Consider the following 20,808-nt stretch of genomic DNA (forward strand, 5'->3'; position numbering starts at 1 on the left):
CATAGTCTGTCCAAAACACAAAGTAAAGCACTGAGAGCTGGTAGTGTTTGCTTCTGCTTGCTGCTCAGGGCAGGCTATAAACACATAGTTCTGGTAAACCAGCTGATAAACTGTAATTTATTAAGCTGCAGGAACTTGTCTTGTTCAGTGCAGGTGCCTTTAAGGAAGTCTTAGGCTCTAGGCTGAAAGTCTCGCAGTTAGCCCTTCTGAGAAATGATATGGGCAGTTGGTGAAGGGGGGCAGCCTTTGACATAAATAAGCAATTGGTGATACACAGGATGCAGTAGGTGAACAACTTGGCTGAACTTCAGAGGTGCTCTTCCTAGCTAACTAAACTTATGTAGCCTTCAGGTTATTGCTGTCTTTCATGGTGTTTCATGATGGTCATCTTCTAATTTGCCAAGCTATCAATGGCCATTCCCCTTTGGAGTATGCCTGTGTCCAGCCTGCACCAAAACCCCTGTTTCCTGCTTCATAGCACCAGCTTGGAGAGCAATTTTTATATTGGCTACTGGCCAAGTCTAGCACATCCTTTTTCCTCACTTTTGTTGCTCCCTCTCTATCTGCATCTTCACTTGATTGCAGAGAGACGCTTTTCATCATTGTGAAAAGCCATCTGATTAGAGCTCTCATTAACCCATGAGTGAAGCTTCTTATAAGTTTAGCTGGAGAAATTCCTTGAATGCTTCAGAATTGCAAAGTTGCCATTTTTAAGAAACCTCAAAACTAGATTGCCAATTTGTTTTAGCTCAGCTTAAAACAAGCTCTTCTTTCTCAGCAGATTTAAAGGAAACCTAATTTACTGTGTATCTTTTTATCCCTCCAAATATCTCAGATGTCATGGAATTCTGCTGCTGATTATCAGAGACTGTGTGTATCTGGACTATCCTGTCCCTGACCATCCATCTGTACTGGTCCAATTCATTAAACAAAGGCATCGAACAGTCAAAATATTCCTCTGCTAAAGTGTATTTAGAAGCAGTCCTCATGGAAAAGGAAAAAAAAAACAAAAAACACTTTTTTCACTGTTCTAATTTCATTTTTGGAATATAAAGTGATTTTAAGATTGGAAGCCTGAAGGTTACTTTTCAAATGCTCTAAGCCTAGCTTTTGCTAGTCATTTTCTTCCCCTTTCTCTTTTCTACTTTGCTTCCTGGAATAATCTAAAGTAGATATGTATGTCTGTATCAGGAATCATCTCCTTGACTCCCTTAGACCTCTTGACCTTCTCTGATAAACGTATCAGACACGGGATGAACTCAAGCTTGTCTCTGTTTAAACAGGCAAATCAGCTTTGTTCAGAATGCCATCTGATAAAAACGAGCAAATTTGTGGGTACTGCTTTCATTCTTTGCGTACTTCTAAGTTGTTATGGAAGCCATGTCCCAGAGTGGCACTAGAAGACTATGTTCTAGTGAGGGACAGCTCTCTGAATCAGTTATGGCCTCATTTGGAGTTAGAGGTGTGGGTTTCAATCAGTATTTTGGTATGTCCTGAAGAGCCCTCAAGTTAGTTCAGAGATTGATGGTAAAATGAGACTATGAGGTAGGAAGTGTTATGCAGATCATAGGTTCTACATCTGGCAGACAGGTTCCTCAGTGAAGCATGAAAACGTTTCTTATCTGGCTTGCAGGAGGTGACTTTCTAAGAAACTAGTTCTTGAAGCTCATATATTTAGAGCTATAGAATCAAGTTTTTTGTCCTAGACTTTTTACTTGCCTTCCTTTTTAATGGTGGGTTGCAAGGTAGGATCATCAAACATATAAAAAAGCCTCACTGAAAGCACTGGTGGCAAGTCAGACCAGAATTGACACAAGCATCTTCTCCTTTACCAGGCAGTTTTAACATTTGGGAAGGATGTGTTTTATCTATTCTGGAAAACTGCACTGAAGCATCTGTTGATTTCATTAAAACACAAAGATTCATAGGTTATGAGGCCAGAAAGAGCCATTATGATAATCTAGGCTGATTTGCTATATAATTAATTCCTGTTTCACAATGTCTTTTAGAGAAAACAAGATACTATTTTAATTTAAAGTTTGCCAGTAGCAGAGAACGCACCATAACCTGTAGTAAATTATTTCAATAGCAAATTACCCTCATGTAAAAATAAGTCATAATATTTTCAAGTGTGAATTTCTCTAACTTCAATTTCTAGCCCCTGGATCCCATTATTCCTTTGTCACATGGACTGAAAAGCCCTCTATTGCCAAATTCCATTTTCTGCACAGGTACTCGTAGATTGTTATCGAATCATCCTTTAACCTCTACCTATTAAACAGACTGAATTTGAATGTTCTTCACTATGGGACACACATTCCACTCATTTAATTATTTTCCCTTTTCTCATCCTTGAACCTTTGGTTTAACAGCTGAACTGCAGATATCAGAAGCTGCCTTAGCGTTTCATTGCCCAAGCCAGAGATTCTGTTGTCTCTCTATTCCTGCTCGGGATTCACCTTGGTTTTACACCCAAAGATTATTTTTATCCTTTTGTTTATAGTGCTGAGAGTTCTGGTGTACCTGCTTATACATCAAGATCTTGATGTCGAAATGTGGCTGTCAGTGATAGCTCAAGTCAGCTATGTGAACACTTGTACTTTTTCCTTCAACACAGGTGCTTTTTAAATTTCTCAAGCTAGGTTGTGGGTTTGTTTTTTTTTAAAGAAAATAATGTAGAACAACAAATACTTGAATAATAGAGATTCAAGTTGGGGTGTATCTGTTTCTTTGAAAAGACTGAATTCAGAACTCTTGTATCTATTCAACACCCTTTCTCCTCTCTTCCCCAAGTCTTCCTTTGTGCTTGCTTTCTTGGTCCTTTCTTTCAAACTTGCTCTCAGATCCTCAGTTGTTAGTGACTTTCTGGGTTACAACTGACTCCATGTAATTTTCTCTAGATCCTTTGAAAGTCTTCTGTCTCAAGGATTCTCCAGCTGTGGTACTGGTTTGACCAATAAAATACAAGGCAGTCTACAGCAAACCCCAAATAAACCCAGAGGTGGACCCTCTGCATTTCCCCAGGGGAGAGAGGAATTGTTACTTAAGTATCAAATATGTGAAAGGAGGAGGTGTAACCTGTATGTGGCTCAGCTGAGAGTTGGACGCTGCGTATCTGTATGTGATCATATTCCTTCTATCAGCAACCTGCAGCAGTTGCTGAAAGCAGATTGCTGAGTCATAGCTAGATACAACCCAGCACCAGCTATCAATCATTTGTAGGGTATTGTGCTACCTGTCTGCTCCTCTCATATGTGGAAAGGCTGGGTCAAGGTACAGTTGAGAGGAGTGTTGGCTTGAGCAACTGTTAGTCGTTCTATAAGGCCAGTTCTCCTATGTTAGCATCATTAAAGTCACAGTTCATTCAGGCCTCGCATTCTCTTGCCCACCAAAGCAGCTTCATACTGGGGTGAAACCAGAAATGCGACATTGCACCCAAGTCAGGGAGTCCCATATGTATGTGCTGGCAGAAGGACTCTGTCCACAGGAACCCATTTCCAATTACCCTCTTTCTCAGGCTGTTCCTGCAGTGGGACAAGGAGTAGACTGTGCACAACCTACTGTACACATAGATTCATTAAGAACATGAGAAAAGCCCTTGTGGGCCTGAAGAACAGTCAATCCATTTACCCAGTATTCTGCCTCCAGTAGCGCAAGTGCTATTTAGGGGGAGCATATGAGCATGGCTGCTATCAGTGATGCATTCCCCTTACACTCCCACAGCATCTACTGCTATTGGATTAGGATTATTAGAAGGTCCATCCCTTCCTTTTCCCTTTAATATCAGTTTATGGACTTGCTGTCCATTTATCTTTCTGGTTCTTTTTGAGCCTGCCAATGCTCTCTGCTTCCGCAACCTCCTGTGGCAGGAAGTTCCAGAAGTTCACTACCTTCTGTGTAAATAAATACTTCTAAAAATCCATTTTAAACTGATATCCTACAAGTTTCGGCGAGTGCCTCTAGTTCTATTATTGCTGGATTTGGCGAACAGCAGTTCTACATCAACCTTCTCCATCTTCTGTAAACTTCAATCATATTTTTTCTCAGGACACCTTTCTAAATATAAGAGCCCTGGCCCTTTCAGGCTTCCCTTTCAGGAAGCATCCTGTTCCATCCTCTTAATTGTTCTATTTGTTTTCCTCTATACCTTCAGCTCCTCTGTTTCCTTGAGATGCAGAGACAGGACTGCATGCTGCGCTCAGAACTAATGTTTGTGGAAAGCGCTGGACTTGCTGCACCCACAAACTACATGCAGAAGTCTTGGGCAGTCCAGATAGCTGCATGTGCATGGAGTACCTATGACGCTTCTTACGGGTGCCTTTCCTGGATACAAAGGTAGCTGGAGCTTATCTCTGCTGTCTGGCTGATGTGCACCTCCTTGTCTGGCAAGAGGGGGAGGCTGTAATGCATAGCCTTGCTGAGTCACTGGAAGGATGTGTATGGTCTCTCTAGTGAGTGTGTTTGACATGGTTAATCTGTAGAATGAAACTACTCCAAGTCCCACAAATTGAAAATATATTTTATTCCTGTTGCAGATAGACTTGATGTTTTTGAAGTCTGTGCGAGGGCAGAGGGCTTTATTGGGAGTTAGGAGCAAAACAAGCTATTGAGGGTCAATACTGTTGTCTGCTGGGAGGAACTACAGCTTTGTGCCATGACTCTAAATGGGAATTAACAGCTGGCTTCTCCTTTCACTCTGATGTAGGGTGTTTTGCCTTTACAACAGGAAAATCTGATGCTGTGCTGGCTGCACTGAGGAGAAATTCTCCTTTAATGCTTAATGAAAGCTGAAAATTCTTTCCTTGCTACAAATGTGTTGAACTGGATTTCATTTCTTTTTCATCCTGAGGTCACCTACTTTAGAAGCTTATCCCTCATTCTTTCCCTCGTTTGCCTTTTAATGTTTACTGCACACTCATTTCTCTGACTTTCCTGTCCTATTTGTAGAATTAACAATGCATATCTCCTTTCCCTTCTCTTTTCATAGCAAATTGCTGACAACTCATCCTGCTAACATTTTGAAAGCAGAAATCAAATGTGTGTGTATATACATGCTATATGTAATAGACACAAAGTATTTTAAAATAATAACTCCTTAGAAGAAATCAGAGTCTTCAGTAGTGTTGCAGAACATGAATTCAATCAAAACTTTGTGAGTTGCAAAAATGCTTTTGCTTGCTGTATGTGCCAGTTCTGGGTTTAGGAAGCACAGAATGTTTACAAATACTTCAGTTTTGTGCCTTCTCCAGTCCCTGCCTCTGTGTGAGAATGGCACGGGGCAGGGAGGAGTCCTTTTTGCAAGGAATTTATTCTGTACCTGTGAGAAAGAGAAGGGCAGCAGGTCCAGACTCCTGAGCAAGCCAGGCATGCTCAGGAGCGCTTGCCTGTTTGGGACTCTTCTCTTGGCTAATTTCCATCTATGTAGCAACACAGAGCCCAGAGTTATGGTCCTTAACCCAGAGAGAGTAAGAGTCCAGGCACTGAATGTGTACAGGCTTTTATGTGTTAGCACAGAGAGTGTACGTTTCTCGAAGCGAGGGTAAGCTATGCAGATACCTTCATAGCAAGTTTGTGCCTGTATTGATCTAACGTTTCTTGGTCAGAGAAGTTTTAAGTCTTTGCTTATTTTTCCTTGTAGCTTTTTAGGAGCCACAGGGCAATCACCAACAGTTCACAGCAACTTGCTTAAATTTTTTTGCATCTCTCTCCTGGTAGTTAAGTGGGCTTATAGGAATAATAGAGAAATGACAGTGGTGGTACAGAGTTCCCTTCTGTGGCTAGCAGAGATGGACATGGAAGTTACACTTTGTTATGTATTTTGTATGGGATTTATGCAAATGTAACAGCATGATACTAGACACACACTGTATTTTATCTACAAAAGCTTTTACAGCAGAGTGGGCCTGCGGTAGAGTTAATTGTTCTCACTGTCCTTCAGTTAAAAGTTCTCTTCTGCCTGCTTATCTGATCTATAGTCATCACAAAGTACCCGTTGCTGTCACTTCTATACACACTCCTGGTTGTGCTCTCTCCCTCTGTCATCATGTCAGACTCTTGCATGGTCTCCTTTCTGCTCCTCACTGCCTTTTGGGAGAAGTTTATCACCCATAGCTGCAAGTAATTGAGGTATTTGTACTGTATGCAGGATTGATGTATGATATTTTTCCTTGTGTCTGGCAGGTTGTTTATAAGAATAACGACATTCGTCTGGAGCTGTCTCGCTTGGCACGGATTGGTGATACTAAGATGAAGATCTACGGGGAAGTGAAATTCGTGTGTGAGAATGTGGCTACACTGGATCCCATCAGCTTTGAGACACCTGAGGCCTATATTAGTCTGCCTAAATGGAATACCAAAAGGATGGGCTCCATCTCATTTGATTTCCGAACCACTGAACCCAATGGACTGATACTTTTCACCCATGGCAAGCCTCAGGAGAGGAAAGATGCCAGGAGCCAGAAAAATACAAAGGTAGACTTCTTTGCAGTTGAGCTTCTAGATGGGAACCTCTATTTGCTGCTGGACATGGGCTCTGGGACCATTAAAGTCAAGGCCACCCAGAAGAAGGCCAATGATGGAGAGTGGTATCATGTGGATATTCAAAGAGATGGAAGATCAGGTAGAGTGATGACTTTTTCTTAAGTAGATTAATCTTTCAGGTCCAGACCTAGGGCTGTGTATTAATTCTCAGAACCTTAAAAACCTGTTAGCTGAGAGTCACCTTCTTACAAAAACTTAGTGTTACTCCAGTCATGTTTATCCAGCAAAGCAAAGATGTGAATGGCTGGGTTTTCATTAAATGTTTAGTGGGAACTTCGGATAGCACATCACAGAGGCAGTCTATTAATATTTTATTCACAATCTTCAGATATTCTGGACCTATCTTTGCAATTACATACATAATTATAGTGATGACTTCTTTGTAGGCCACAGTAATGTTTAAGATCCTTCAGAACCATTGTTATTTAGTTCTTGGTTTGAGAAATTGCCACTGATCTACTTTGGATTTCTGTTCAAAAAGAAACTTAGTAGAAACCAAATGAAAACTTTTTCCTGTGACCTAATATTACCATGTTCTCCTGGATCTTGTGTCTTTAAAGAGCAGGGGTTTGGGATCTTGTTGTCATGAAAATAAAAGTAATGGGCACAGCCAGTGACAAAAGTATGGTGACAAATCAACATTTTCGTCCTGTTCTGTTTCCTTTAGTATCTTGTAGTTTTCAGTTAGGTTTCTTTACTCTCTCTTGGATGCCAAATTCTAGTCTTAATATCTGAGTCAGCATTCAGTGGATGTTCCTTTTTTACCTCGCAGCTTCTCATTTTAAAAAAAGGTGGTTTAGTTTATTTCTAATGATATACCTACCATGCAATTACCAAGAGATATTTTGTTTGTTTCTAATGCTGGATATCAAGCTGACATATTCACGATGTACTCTGAAATTGTGTAAGGAAACAAAATGATCAAATACTGTAACTTCAGCTTGAGAATATGTGAACAAGTGTATTTGAATTCTTCATAAACCGTTGGGATCTCAAAGCCTGGCCATATATCCCTTCAAAGGGAATTTTGCTTACATTTGCAAGTGGATTTGGGATTTGTCTGGTGATCTCCAGATGATAGCTTTAGGTCCCTAATTTTACGTTTCCAGTTGTTGAATGCCATCAGCAGAGAGAACGCAGTGCTGGAATTTGCTTCCCTCGAGTTTTCAAAAGAGCTGACTTTTAGATACCATGCAAAGCCTAGCTGTTTGAACAGGCCTTTGCCTGAAGCTAGTTTTTACTTTGATGATGCGAGGAGTTTCTTTGTATTTGGCATGGTGCTCTGCTAGGACTTAATATGTGTGGTTATATATTGCTATCTCGTAAAGACATCGATAGGAACATTTTATAAAGAAAGCCATAAATAAATAAATGGAGCTTTGATTTCTTTAGAATTGCTAAAATTTAATTAACTTCCAAGGATAAACTCAATTAGTTGCATTCAGTACTGCCTTCAGTTTTGCTTGCTCACTTGGGGACTGTCTGGCCTCTGGAAAGGCAGCTGCAGAAGGAGAAGAAACAGAAATGACACTAAGCTCTCTGTTAGAAAGTTTGTAAAAACCTAGGAAGAGGGACACACGTTCATTTGGACTAGGAGGGTGTGACAGACAGCATTGCTACTTGGTGGGTGAGACTATAGGACTGACTTGTTTGTCACTTGTCAGGGAGGTTTGTGATGTTCTGGACACTGATTAGAGATAACATTTTGAATTAAAAGCACTTTGCTCAACAAGAACGAACACATTTGTATGTTCTTGTCTTTTTTTTTTTTTTTTTTCTTTTTTTTTTAATAGCATTTTCTGCTGACGATGAGTACTGGGTTAATGGTCCTAGTGGCTGATGTCTTGTCTTCCCAGAAAAACAGGATACTGGCATTGATTTCTTCACACCATACCTTTAGCAAGCATCAACTACTCTTATTCAGTGGTACTTTTGGTAGGTGTGAGAAGGAAGTTTGGGATCTCTTCTTGTTTAGTCCTTAGCTTTTCTCCCACATGTGGACCAGAGAATGGTTGCATCTTGAAGATTTTTTTTTTTTTTTTTTTAAAATGTGGATGCCTGTCATCTAGAAACTGAACCGAAATAACAAACTTACTTAATGTAAGCTACAAAACAGCCATTTGGGTTTAATGAGCTAGTGACCTAGAGGTTCTGATTCTCATTACTAAAGCAGCCAGGCCTTTATTAGGTGTCATCTCTCCCCTTCTTCTTCCCATTTCTGTAACAGTCCAAAACTTCAGGCTCTGCTGAGCTTAGTAAAATAGCCTAAAAATCCAAATATTCACCACTGTAAAGTATTAAGGCAGGAGTGCAAATGTTGGGGAAGCATGGCAGTTGTGCTCAAATAACCTCTGGCACCTCTAGTCCCTTTAGGCTTTGTGTGTGCTTTGGGCTGTTTTGGCTGCCAGAGCAACAAAAGCTGTTTTTCCTCTGTACTCTGAGAGAAGATGAGAGCATGGACACCTAGCATCCTGTAACCTTTCTGTCCTTGGGGAAAGCTCCTACAAAGTGTCCACAAAACCTGTCACAGTTTCTAGCTGGGAAGCGCTGAGCACATTACACAAAACAATGCTTTTGGCTGGTTATCGGTGACAAAACACGCATGTTCCACCCACTCAGACACTAAAAATCTTACTGGAAGGTTTGGTCTACATTTGCACCAAGGCACTGCTTTGTATACCAGCTCTGCCCTCAGTTACTGGGGTCTTTTGGTCTGTTTGTTCTTTAGCCCTACACAAAGTGCCTAAGGGACTGGAAAGGAGATGCTTAGATGCTTCTGACTTCTCAAGATGGGATCTGATCTACCTAAACAGAGTTGCAAACATGGGATGGGGGGTGGGGGGAAGATGTCAGCTCATGTGGCTGCTCCTTCCTAGGGTCAGTTCAGAATTTCTCCATTTCAGCAGCTTGGTCTTAAAAGTGCTGTGCATCTGAGCTAGTACCATCTTCTTACAGGCATAGCTGCAGGGTACAAAACACTGGCAGAAAGTTTAGGCTGCGGTCTAGCCTATTTCCTTTCATCATCTCATGCTCTTTCTCCAGGTTTTGCACTTCTTGGTATCCAGTAATTCTTCCCTTTTGGGGGGTTTCCTTTATCTTTGTGGCTTTTGCAGGTGATGTTTTTTTTCTCCATAGTAGCAGCTGCCTGGAGCTCAGCCCTCCGGTATTTTTGTTTGTTCTAGTCTTTTGAGTAATATGTATTCCCCATGCTGCTTTTGAGGAGTAACAGCAGAGATGCTGGAAGGGGGGCTGTGATTCTGTGGCTCCATGACACGCTGTACAGTCCTTTACGACTGTAGGTGTATTGTCACATCTTCTCTTTTCTTACTTTGTAAAAGGGAAAATGTCTGCCATGCTGCAGCTTGTTTTTACAAAATGATTCATCAAATAACTCTGGTTCTCTTTGAGCCTTTAATTTGTAACGCCTCTGTTGCTTCTGGCACTCTCCTGCCTCTGACATTATTCCTAAATTATTACTGAACATCACACACGTGAAATACCTTGTGTCTGTGTCATACGTGCTGTTCTCTAAGACGACACCTATTACAACTGAAGAAAAAGCATGTGTACATGACTGCACTTTCTTACAGAGACACAAAACAGAGCTAACTCTATTAACTAAACTCTCCCACCTTATCGTAGGGGTGTACGATAAAAATGCAATGATGTGGAATTAATCTTAAAGCTTGGATAGTTGTCTCTGAGGACAGACTATCTTAATGACAAGGCAATTGGATGCAATGATTTATAGCTAGGGAGAGTGAATTGCTGATTTTTAGCTGAGTGTCTGGTGGGCAGACGTCCCTATCACGAAAGCTACTGAATACTCTTCTGAAGAGTACGCTGCTCTGGGATGTGAGAGACTTGCGTTATGTTCCCTGTTTTTCTTTGGATGCACTGTCTGACCTTCAACAAGTCAGTTTGCTTCTCTGCACCTGTTTCATGTGTTCTGATTATATTTCTGTATTATAAGTTCTGATTATTTTATGTGCTGGGGCAATTTCTTGAAATACACCGGAATGGCCTCAGTGCAGTATTGCCCACATCTTGCTTGGAGCATATGGAAGCTACTACAGTTTTAATAATAACTGTTCTTCAGAGATAACTTTTATCTTTCTCTACTTCAATTTTCCTGTTTGTAAAATGGAAATTAGAATACTTAACTTCATCTGTAAAACCATAGAATAATTTATTTTGGAACAAACTTCTCGAGATTTCTAGTCCAAACTCTACTGAAATCTAGGCTTTCTTCAGGATTGTGTCCAGTTGTGTTTTGAATGCCTTCAGGATGGTGATTCCACAACCTCTCTGAGGTTTCTGTTCCCATGTTTGACCACCCTCATGGTGAAAAATGTTCCTTTCTGTGGGGTTGGAGTTTCCTTTGCTGCAGCCTGTGATCAGTGTCTCTTGCCACTGCAGGTGCACACTCCTGACTCATGTTCAGGTTGTCTGCCATATCCCCAGGTCCTTTTCTGCAGAGTTGCTCCTTAGCCAGCTGGTCTTCAGCCTGTACTTATGTGTGAGGTTATTCTGCCCCGAGTGTAGGACTTTTTATTGTTGATTTACATCAAACATTTCTATCAGTCGTTTGTTCCACCTTGTAAAGGCTTCTCTGAATGGTAGCCCTGTGCTTCCTCCAATGCATCAACCATTCTCCACAATTTGATGTCATCTACAAACTTGAACTATTGAGTTCCATTATCCAGTTCCAGCTTTGGAGGTACTGATGAAGTGTTTTCTGGAAGAGCTATGTAGTGTGAATTAATATGCTTTTACTTATCTTTTTTCTCTCCAGTCTCGATACCATCCAACTCCTGTATGTTCTCAGTAAGTCTTTGCTTTGCTGGATGAATACCATTGAATAATGCTCAGTTTTTACATGTTATTATTTAGCCATTGCATTGTTATGCTTGTGACCTTATAATGCAAGTTGGGATACAGACACATGATGATTAGTCACTGCATGGAAATACTTATGGTCTGGCTCAAGAGGAGAGGGAGCTGTCTCTGTTTCGAGTGCGTTTGGGTAGGGAGGAATCTTCACTCTCCTGCACTGAACCTTAAACCTCACTCAGTTATTGGAAAAATATGAACTAGACTGAGGCTGTAAGTGAAAGTGTCGATGTCTCCTTATCCTCCTCATTTAGGTACTATATCAGTGAACAGCAGACGCACGCCATTCACCGCTAGTGGGGAGAGTGAGATCCTAGATCTGGAAGGTGACATGTACCTCGGTGGGCTGCCTGAGAACCGGGCAGGGCTCATCCTTCCTACAGAGCTCTGGACAGCAATGCTGAACTATGGCTATGTTGGCTGTATCCGAGACTTGTTCATCGATGGACGCAGCAAGAACATCCGGCAGCTGGCAGAGGCGCAGAACGCCGCAGGAGTCAAGTCCTCCTGCTCCCGCCTCAGCACCAAGCAGTGTGACAGCTACCCGTGTAAGAATAATGCAGTCTGCAAGGATGGCTGGAACCGCTTCATTTGCGACTGCACTGGCACCGGCTATTGGGGTAGAACATGTGAGCGAGGTAAGCTGAATTTTCTGATCTCAGTTACACAGAGCTGAAGGTGTGCAGGAGAACTAGAACAAAATCCAATGTTTCCATGAGACCTTCCCTTGCCCTTGTTAGTCTTCCCAATGCTAAGTTCCAGTCCGCATGCTAGGAAAGCTTTTTTCTCCGATTGTTTCCTTCCAGTCTTTTCCACCTTCATTTTATGAGCTTACCTTCTTCATCTGCCACTTCACTCCCTAAGCCTTTTGAAGTCCTTGTCTTCAGGTTCCAGAGTTTCTTTAAGTATGGTTTGTCTCCTAAGGGAGAAAATGCTGCTGCTGCATGTGAGAAGTCTCAGGCAAACTACTGGAAATAGTACCAAGTGTGGACTTGAGTTATGAGGATTTTCCTTGCATGGGACAGGTGACGTATCCCAGTTCTGTCTAGTCTTCCTCTTTTTTGCATGGTAGGATTTCCTTGATGGCTGTTTATTGGGTAAAGTCAGCTAATGAGATAGTGTTAACAGTAACGTCTCCAAGTCCACCTCTGATAAGGCAAATCTGTAGGAGATGGTGGGAGATTCTCTGCATCTTATTCTTACTTATTCTGACTGGTGAGTTAAAGACATATGATTGGAGATGTGAGGCACAAATAACGCTGGTACAGGCAGGCAAAACGTATGTGTTCTAAGCCACATGGAAAGGAATTTTCTAATGTAAGATATCTGAGCTATATATTTCTCAAATACCAGGTGTTTCCATTAATTGTTGTTATCCTTATTGTGCTGGTGCCACAGTCAGAATGAGGTAGGTGAGTGGTTTTAAAAAAAAAAAAAAAAAAAAAAAAGATGGGGCTAAGATCACTTAGAAAAGAAAATACTCCCTAAAGGGCATTTTCTTATATTGAAAACAATCATTCTATTAATATTTGGCCACTAGCACTGCATTCTGGTTGAACTGCACTCACAATACACCCAAGAATTAACTGTAAACCATTAGCAGAGTCTTAGGGCTTTCAGCCCCATCTTTCTATTACCTTACTTATTACATGGCCTAACAGTTATAGCATGTGTCTTAAAACTGGGAATTCACATATTTTTGAGCTTCTGCCATAAATATTTAAGAAGCTCCTTTCCCCCTCAGTGTCCCCCTTATGCATTTTTTAATATTGATGATAGTACCATGCCACTTACGACAACGTGAAAGTTAGGTACAGTGCATAAAATATTAGGCAGAATTGAGATTTCTAATTCATTCATTCTCCAGAGGATTTCCTTCTTTGAAGGAATTTTTTGTTAATGACCAAAATTCTTCCTATAGACCGGATGAGGTTTTGGGGTTTTACAGCACGAGATCTATGATCATTCATAAAGCTTCTCACAGCTAGCAATTTGTATCATGCTGCCCTAAGCAGCAATAGTAGTTAATTGTCAGTGGTCCTTAAAACAGCTGAAGCATCAACACTGCCATCCGTGCTGTGAGGACGTGGGTGAAAATGTAAGATTCATGGCATTGGCTATGCCAATGTCAGCTCAACAGTTCTCTCTTATAGACTACATTGGATTAGAAGATTCTGGAAAACTTCAGAGGTTTTCTCAACCACAGCCTTAGGAATTGTTTTGGCCAATTGTTTTGTGATTAGGTTTTGGACAGACATGATAAAAAGAAGCACTACCATAAATGCATTGTTCCCCCACAAAATTGCAGTTATGCTTGCCCTTGGTCTTTATTTAGTATTGGGAGTGACCAGCTCTGTGATTCAGGACTTTCTGGACTCTGTCTCATGTCCATCTCCTGGATCTAGCTCTCAGAAGAGAATTCAAAGCTAACCAATGAGATAAAGAACAGGATTAATCTCATGTACCTCTAGATATCTATGGTGTTGGCTTTTAATGCTTTTATTATCAGTGAAAAGAAATCAGTAGTTTAAAGGCATGTAAGCATTTTAATTTAGGAGAAATTAATCTCAAGTCTGGCCTGAGATCCATAACTTGGCCATGCTCTGGCCAGCATGAGTATGAATAAGAAAGATATGTGTATGAATGCATGTCGACCAGTGTGGGAACTTGAGGTCCTAATAAATATGTGTCAGAATCAGAGCATATTTAATGTTAACAAAACAATGATGATGTAGTTCAGGACAACATAAAAGATGTATGCAGAGGTCCTAATCCTGAGAAACTAATTTTGTCTATAACTAGAAACCACAGACCCCTTACTGGTTTAGGTCCTGTGTCAGGCAAAACGTGGTTTTTCATGCCTGAGGTTCCTTGGCAACACGAGAAGCAGCTCACAGGGAATAAATATTTGTAGACTAGATACACGAAAAAAGTTGTGCAAATTGAAGTGTCGTTGACTCCACAACATTTATTATGGTGTTACATAGCAGCCTCGTACTGCTCTGATACAACTACTTGATATCAGGCGACTGCATTAGTGCACAGTGGTTTTGTCTCCATGAAAAAAAGTATTGCAGGCTACCAATGATGTTTTTCATTCTCGTGGTCTGACACCCAAGGATTATTGCAAGTCCTAACTTCAGCTGGCCTGTGATCCAAATGCTGTTGGAAGGACAAAAGTTGAGATGGAGACAGGGAAGGGAATCAAAGTTAGAGATGCTGCCATGCCACAGTGGCACTTCTGCGTAGTGACTACAGAGCTACCACAGGACCGGGGGGAGCCAGGCTGGTGTGTAAGGGGAGGAATGAAGAAGGAGCAGGCTAGCTCTTAATAAGACACAACTACTGACTCACTTTTCTAGTCTGCTATCTGTTATCTGTGAAGGGCTGTCTCAGTCATTTTATTCAGTCCTTAGACTTCTGTCCTGTTAAAAGAGATGAGTGTAACTCTTGGAAGGGGTTTGCAGCCCAAGATGTAAAGGGTTAAGGGGCAGGGGAGCCTAGAATAAAAAATCTTCTATGCCTGTTGGCTACCAGGAAAATTGCTCTTTATCACAAAGCAAAGCACATAATTAACATTTAGTTAAGGTACTAAAAATACAAAAGACATACATACAACTCCAGGGAGAGAAGCAGATGATTCATTTGTTGATGGTAAAGTCTATCTCCCACTTTCCAGGTATAGCATTTCTATATTTATAATGCTGTATTTCTCATACATTTTATATTTTGCCATATGAAGGACTACATCTAAAAGGGACTCGAAAAGGAAATTGATTGTGTTGTAGTTAGAAAAGATGTTTGCGTTCTTTTTATGCATGGTGAAACAATACAAATACATGATATTCAGTATGTCACCTATATCTAAAGCCTGTGGGATTTTGTTCTGTCAGTGAAATAACACCTCTGTATATTCAGCAAGTTACACGGGATGCAATGTAGACTTTGGTTGTGCTGATCTGCTTAGGCAGTACTTCTGTGAAGATGGAGAAACCTTGCTGTGGCTGCAGTGTGATAGAGCACAGAATGGAGAACTGCTGCCAAGGCCTCAAATTCGTTCTTACAATTCCAGTATGTAATCGGTCATGTTTTCAGTCTTAAAGTGTCATAAGGGTTATGTAGTCCCTCGTTGGGGTAATTGAAATGGCATAGAAGAGATGGGGTGAGACATGGCAAAGACTAGTTCATGTCTGATATGCCTCCCACCCAAGGCGGGGTATATCAGGGAACGAAAAGTGCTGGCAGGACTACTCTGGTGCTTTCGGTAACTGTATGTTTTTCCTGTACTAACTAGGAAAGAATATTCTTGGGAGACAAATCGTGAAGGCTTCTGTCAGGTATACTTACATTGAAGTCCTTGCTGTAGAAACTAGAGTGCATGGACATCAGTGTTTGATCCTCAGAAAGGATGAGACAAAGTACTTCACCGAAACGAGACTCTCCTCAGTCTTCATAAATTTCATGTGATCTGCTTGTGAGACTGTGTTTCTCTCCAGCTCTGTAGCCGGTGGGAGGGGACACAGAAGGGAGAGGAGATGAAAGTGCAATGGGATTCATGGGCCTGAAGTGCTCCATGGCAGGCTGTGAGGCTAAGCAAAGGCAGCAGGAAATGCTGGCAATTAGCTAGATGTGGTCCCCTTTTCACACCTTCCACCAGAGGCTGTGCTGACCAGGTAACACACCTGTTAGTTATTTATTTTCTTAAATTCTTGAGCTTCCCATTCTCTATCATCTTTCCATAATGGTTCTCTACTACCCAGTCTAACTCAGTGTGACAATGTTGGAAATCATATGTGAGAAGAGCCTTTTTGAGCCACTGTTAAAATTAAGGAGCTGCTATAAGCATAGCAGCATTTGGATGAGTTTCTGAAACTTCAGAGATTCCACAGTAGCTGTTGGCAGGGAGCAGTGGTGTGGCTGTCCACCAGGCTAGGAAATAAGACTCTGCTGGCTTTGCAAGTGGCATGAACTCAATTAAAGTAGTATTGTGACCTCCTTCTTTAGATGTCTGGGATAAATACTCTAAGATTAAAAAAGTAGAAGCCTGGCAATGAGGACCTGTGCTAAATGGCTGCGCTCCCTGTGCAGTTAGTGGAGGGACATAGTTGCTTCTCAGGAGAAATTCAAAGCAATAACACGATCTGCTTGCCTCCTTTTGTTGATTTGCCTGTCTCCTTTTATTGATTATGTGGAGATTCTGGTCTGATAATTCAGTATTGCTGCACTCCAGAAGGTAACTGTCTGTACTACGGAGGAATTGACAGTACCAAACTGCCAAAGCTACCAAACTGAAAAAAAAAGAGGATGTCTTGTTTGGGGTGGGAGCATAAAGCAAAGAAAATAGAAAAGAAGCTAATAGACAGGACACAATCCCTCCTGTAAGTGATGCTCTGAGTGCCTTGTAATGTGGTAATGATCTCGCCTCCCCCTGCTCCCTGAGCTCTCCTACACTCCTGTTATATCTGATTAGAGTATGTATGGTGGAGAGCAAGATTTAATCATGCCAGAAAGACTCCTAGACTGAAAGGCAGTTTTTTTGGGTGTCTCTGAAATGAATGGCAGGCACAGTGAAGTGGATTTGTGATGGACGTTATGATTGCAAGTACGTATTGAGGCTTTGTACTGAGTTTGCTGGGTCTTGGGTTGTGGTGTGTTGAGCGTTAGGGAAAAAAACCTTGGGCTTGTACTCTTTGTAGTATTTAGTGATTCTTGCATCCTAGGGTTTTAGAAAGAACAGGAGTATCAGAGAACAGTGTCTGCAGTGCAGCCTCTCTATTCTAAAGTACTGTGTTCCAACAGGTCTGCCGTTTTCCTAGTTAGTTTGAAATAAAGGACATAAAATATCTGAAAGCTCATGGGAATGCTTCCCAAATGCTTTCTGGTCATCAGACATAGGGCAGGCTTTGGGAGAACTGACAAAAAGGATCCTCCAATGCAACAGGTAGCACATTTCCTCCTGTTGCATGTGAAATACCTTCTCATACTGAACCCAGTAGAAATTAGGGTGAGTTGCAAGTGTTGTCAGCAAGAAGGGCTGGAGGGCTGTTGCAGACATGCAGGAGGGTGGGAAGGGTGTGTTGGTGCAGCTACTGTGAAGGATCTTTAGTATTATTAAGTACTTAATGTCTTCTGTACCCTTTGGCTTCTAATTTGTTAGTATTTGACATCAGTTGCAGCATCAGGTCGCTGCAGCCCCTGTTAATTGCACTTAAGATGTTAGAGGTAGGAGTTGGGATCTGGCTCGTGGAGGATGATGTACTACTTTGCTGTGATAACAAAGTACCTCCTCACAACCCATGAACTTTTCTAAAAAGGACCCCAAAGCCCTGGCATTAAACAAGCAGGAGGAAGGGAATGTGTGTTGTATTCACATTAGCTATTTTCTGTAGCTGCAGTGAAAATGCCATGGGCTCAAAAAGGTGCATGAGATCTGTTCTTCTGTGGATACTGAAAGCTCTCTGTGTGCTTTCCTTCTGCTGAAACACTGTGAGAGGGACTGCAGAGGGCAAAAGTGAGGGAGGACATAAAGCAAAAGGCAACTGAAAATCAGATCGTTTTAGGCCAATGAAAAGCAAATGTGGTTGATCACACACTTTTTAATGCTTTCTCCTACTTAATTGCCTTGATTGGAGGGGTTTTTTTGGGTTTGTTTTTGTTTTTTTATTAAGAGGTGTATACTGATAAGATTAGAAAAGGCCGGTTGGTATGAGACTGCTAGCCATTTAAAACTGAAATAAAAGACACCGAGGTTTAGATATTAAACCTTTGAAGTTAATTGCTCAGAACTGGATGTAGCCTGAGTCCTTTCCAGGTGAGAGGAAAAAAAAAAAAAAAAAAAAAGTCTTGTTCTAGCCCTTTCCTTTTGCTGCGCTGCACCCAGTGTTCATTGCAGCAAGGCAGAGATAGCCCACTGCAGTTCTCCTCCCAGGGGCTGGAACCAGTGTCCCTTCATGTTTGGGTTTGTTCACAGATGGATGATTAACACCCTGAGCAAACCAGGCTTTTTCTGTGTTTTGTGGCATACTGTTTGTAAACAGCAATGTACCTGCTGTTGGCAATGCTGATGTTGAGCATAGGGCTACGCGTTTTATTATCTGCCAAGTACCTTTATAGCAATGTTTGCTAAGAACAGTTTAATGACAACACACATCTGCCCATTATGTATGCAATAAACGGAGGTGTTGTAAAATTACTGGTAATAAGAAATGCTGCAAAATCATTTACTACATGGTTTAAGTGCTGCATGCTTTTCTGTCTCAAGCACAGGTAGCAGCATAGATTTCTTCTTTATTTTAGTGAAGATGTTTGATGATGATTACATATTTGAAGGTTTGTTTAAAAAAACCTCAAATGTGTTGATGCTTTTTTGGACTGTCCAGACCTTCTGAGTCTGCAGTGTAATGCTAGATAACTGCTGAGAATAGATTTTCTTATAGGACTGATGGTTCCCAGACGTGCTGGACACATTAGGAGAAAAGCCTTTGCTGCAGTGTTTTAATGCTTTTAATCCCTGCTGGATCTTGAATATTCAAAGACTTTAGGAAAGTCAAAACATCAGAATAATTTTTATGATTTCATGACATAAAGTGAAAGATGTTAGAAATCAGAAAGTCTGTTCCAGAGCTCATCCGTTCATTGACTTACTAGTACCAGATAGGTCCCTACTGTACAATTTCCCCAAATTTCTCCAAAATGCAGAAAAAAAGATTCTGTCTGAATTTAGAAAAAGAGTTAATGCAATCCCTTCACACCCATTTTAATTTGCTCCTCACTAATTTTATAGTGAAATCTCCATTGAACATGATCTGAGGCATGTTAGCTTTTGCTAAGGGCATTTGTGTGAGAAGTTCATTTTCTTACTTGCCGTCAATCCATTTGTAACATCTGTGGCTGTTCCCTCTGTGGCTGGCCCAAGCAGCTACTACAATGGTATATGCTGTATACCGTTCTTCTGCTCAAGAATTGCAGGCCTGGGCTTTCTGTGCTTAGCTCCCTCATATCTCTTCCTAATGACTGGGTGTCAGAGCAGAAGGCTACTGTTGGTTGCATAAGTGCTGGACTATTCTACTGTATTAGGCTTTTATCTGTCCTTCATCTCTGCATCCTTTGCTTGCCTTCCATGGAGTAACTTCTGTTCTAACATCCAAACAATTCCCAAGATGCTCATGAAATGTTGTGCCAGCTCCAGTTAGGACAGTGCAGCCAAGATGGGGCTTGTAAGGGAAAAGAAACAACATGAAGCAACAATTTGTCTCTCACTTCTGTGGATTTATGTTGTGATCCTTTCCACTCATCATAACTTTATTTTCCATAGATGTATCTATTCAGTCTAAAGCCACTCTGAACATACATTGTTTCCAGGACAAGTGATGGCATTTATTGCCTTGTAATGCCTTTATGATATCCTCGGTACAGAAGAGTATGCAGTTAATTCTGCAGTCAGGGTGATTACATCTTTTTCAGGAGAGATCATTTCATGGTCTTTAGGTTGTTGAACTTTAACTTCGAAGAGTCTTATTGATGTGACAATATCCAACAGTATCTGCTGAGCAGCTGGAAAATCTGAGACCGTATAAAAATCAACTGATTGTCTCTCCTATATTTTATAATGACATGGGTATGATTTTTTAATCTGTTTTTAATCCTGTTTCTTCATCCTGTCTCCATCATCATATGCATCAAGGCCACTCCTGCCTTCCATGCTGCATGTGAATTTGTTAGCACTCCAGGTGCTCTTTATCTCATCTGAATATGGTAATTGATGGCACAGAAGATGATAATTTCTGCTGTTTTTCTCTAAACTTCTGTGATTCTGGCTGTTTATTGCTGAGTGTAGCTTTCACAAGGTCCTCCCAGTTCAAGAAATATGATTATCCAAAACTGTATTAGATTTTGTGCTACTGTCAGCTCCTGTAAAGAGCACTTGAACAACAAAAAGATGTTGATGGGTAGATGAGTAAGAACATTTGGTTAATGCTTTTTAGCATCTTATACTTTTGTTAGTATAGGCCTCTTCTACAGGACTAATATTGTAGTGGCATATTTGTTTATCTGCTGGTTTATAAATAGCAGCTCAGAACAATGGCTTCTCCTTTGGCCACAAAATACAATGGCCTTCTCCAATGGCCACAAAATACACCCGATCTGTAAGTCAAGGCACAATGCTGCTCACATACATCTCAGACTAAAGGACAGCTTGTCATAGCAGGTCAGTTTTGCCTGAATCACACTGTATCAGGAGAAGGTAGAATTTACTAAAAGTTGGATCACCTGAAGTGGTAAGTCACTATGAAGAAAGGAAATACTTTTTCACCTTCTCAGCTTGCCTGGGTAACTCCTAGCAAGACATATAATGGCATGTCACATGTATGATCC

The 20,808-nt window shown here is 41.1% G+C and overlaps 1 protein-coding gene across 10 annotated transcripts in view; it reads left to right on the plus strand.

Annotated features, from left to right (window-relative positions):
- Nucleotides 1–20,808, plus strand: part of NRXN3 (neurexin 3) — a 1,031,986-nt gene that overhangs the window by 311,078 nt on the left and 700,100 nt on the right. For all 10 annotated transcript variants that reach the window (XM_087747422.1, XM_087747424.1, XM_087747429.1 and 7 more), the window contains 2 exons: nt 6,181–6,619; nt 11,688–12,071. In XM_087747422.1, coding sequence (XP_087603548.1) covers nt 6,181–6,619; nt 11,688–12,071 — 823 coding nt within the window. The remainder of the gene's footprint in view (nt 1–6,180; nt 6,620–11,687; nt 12,072–20,808) is intronic.

Source organism: Nipponia nippon, unplaced genomic scaffold, assembly GCF_047370975.1.
Source record: "Nipponia nippon isolate SJK-2023a ecotype South Korea unplaced genomic scaffold, ASM4737097v1 scaffold_11, whole genome shotgun sequence".
Classification (NCBI taxonomy): domain Eukaryota; kingdom Metazoa; phylum Chordata; class Aves; order Pelecaniformes; family Threskiornithidae; genus Nipponia; species Nipponia nippon.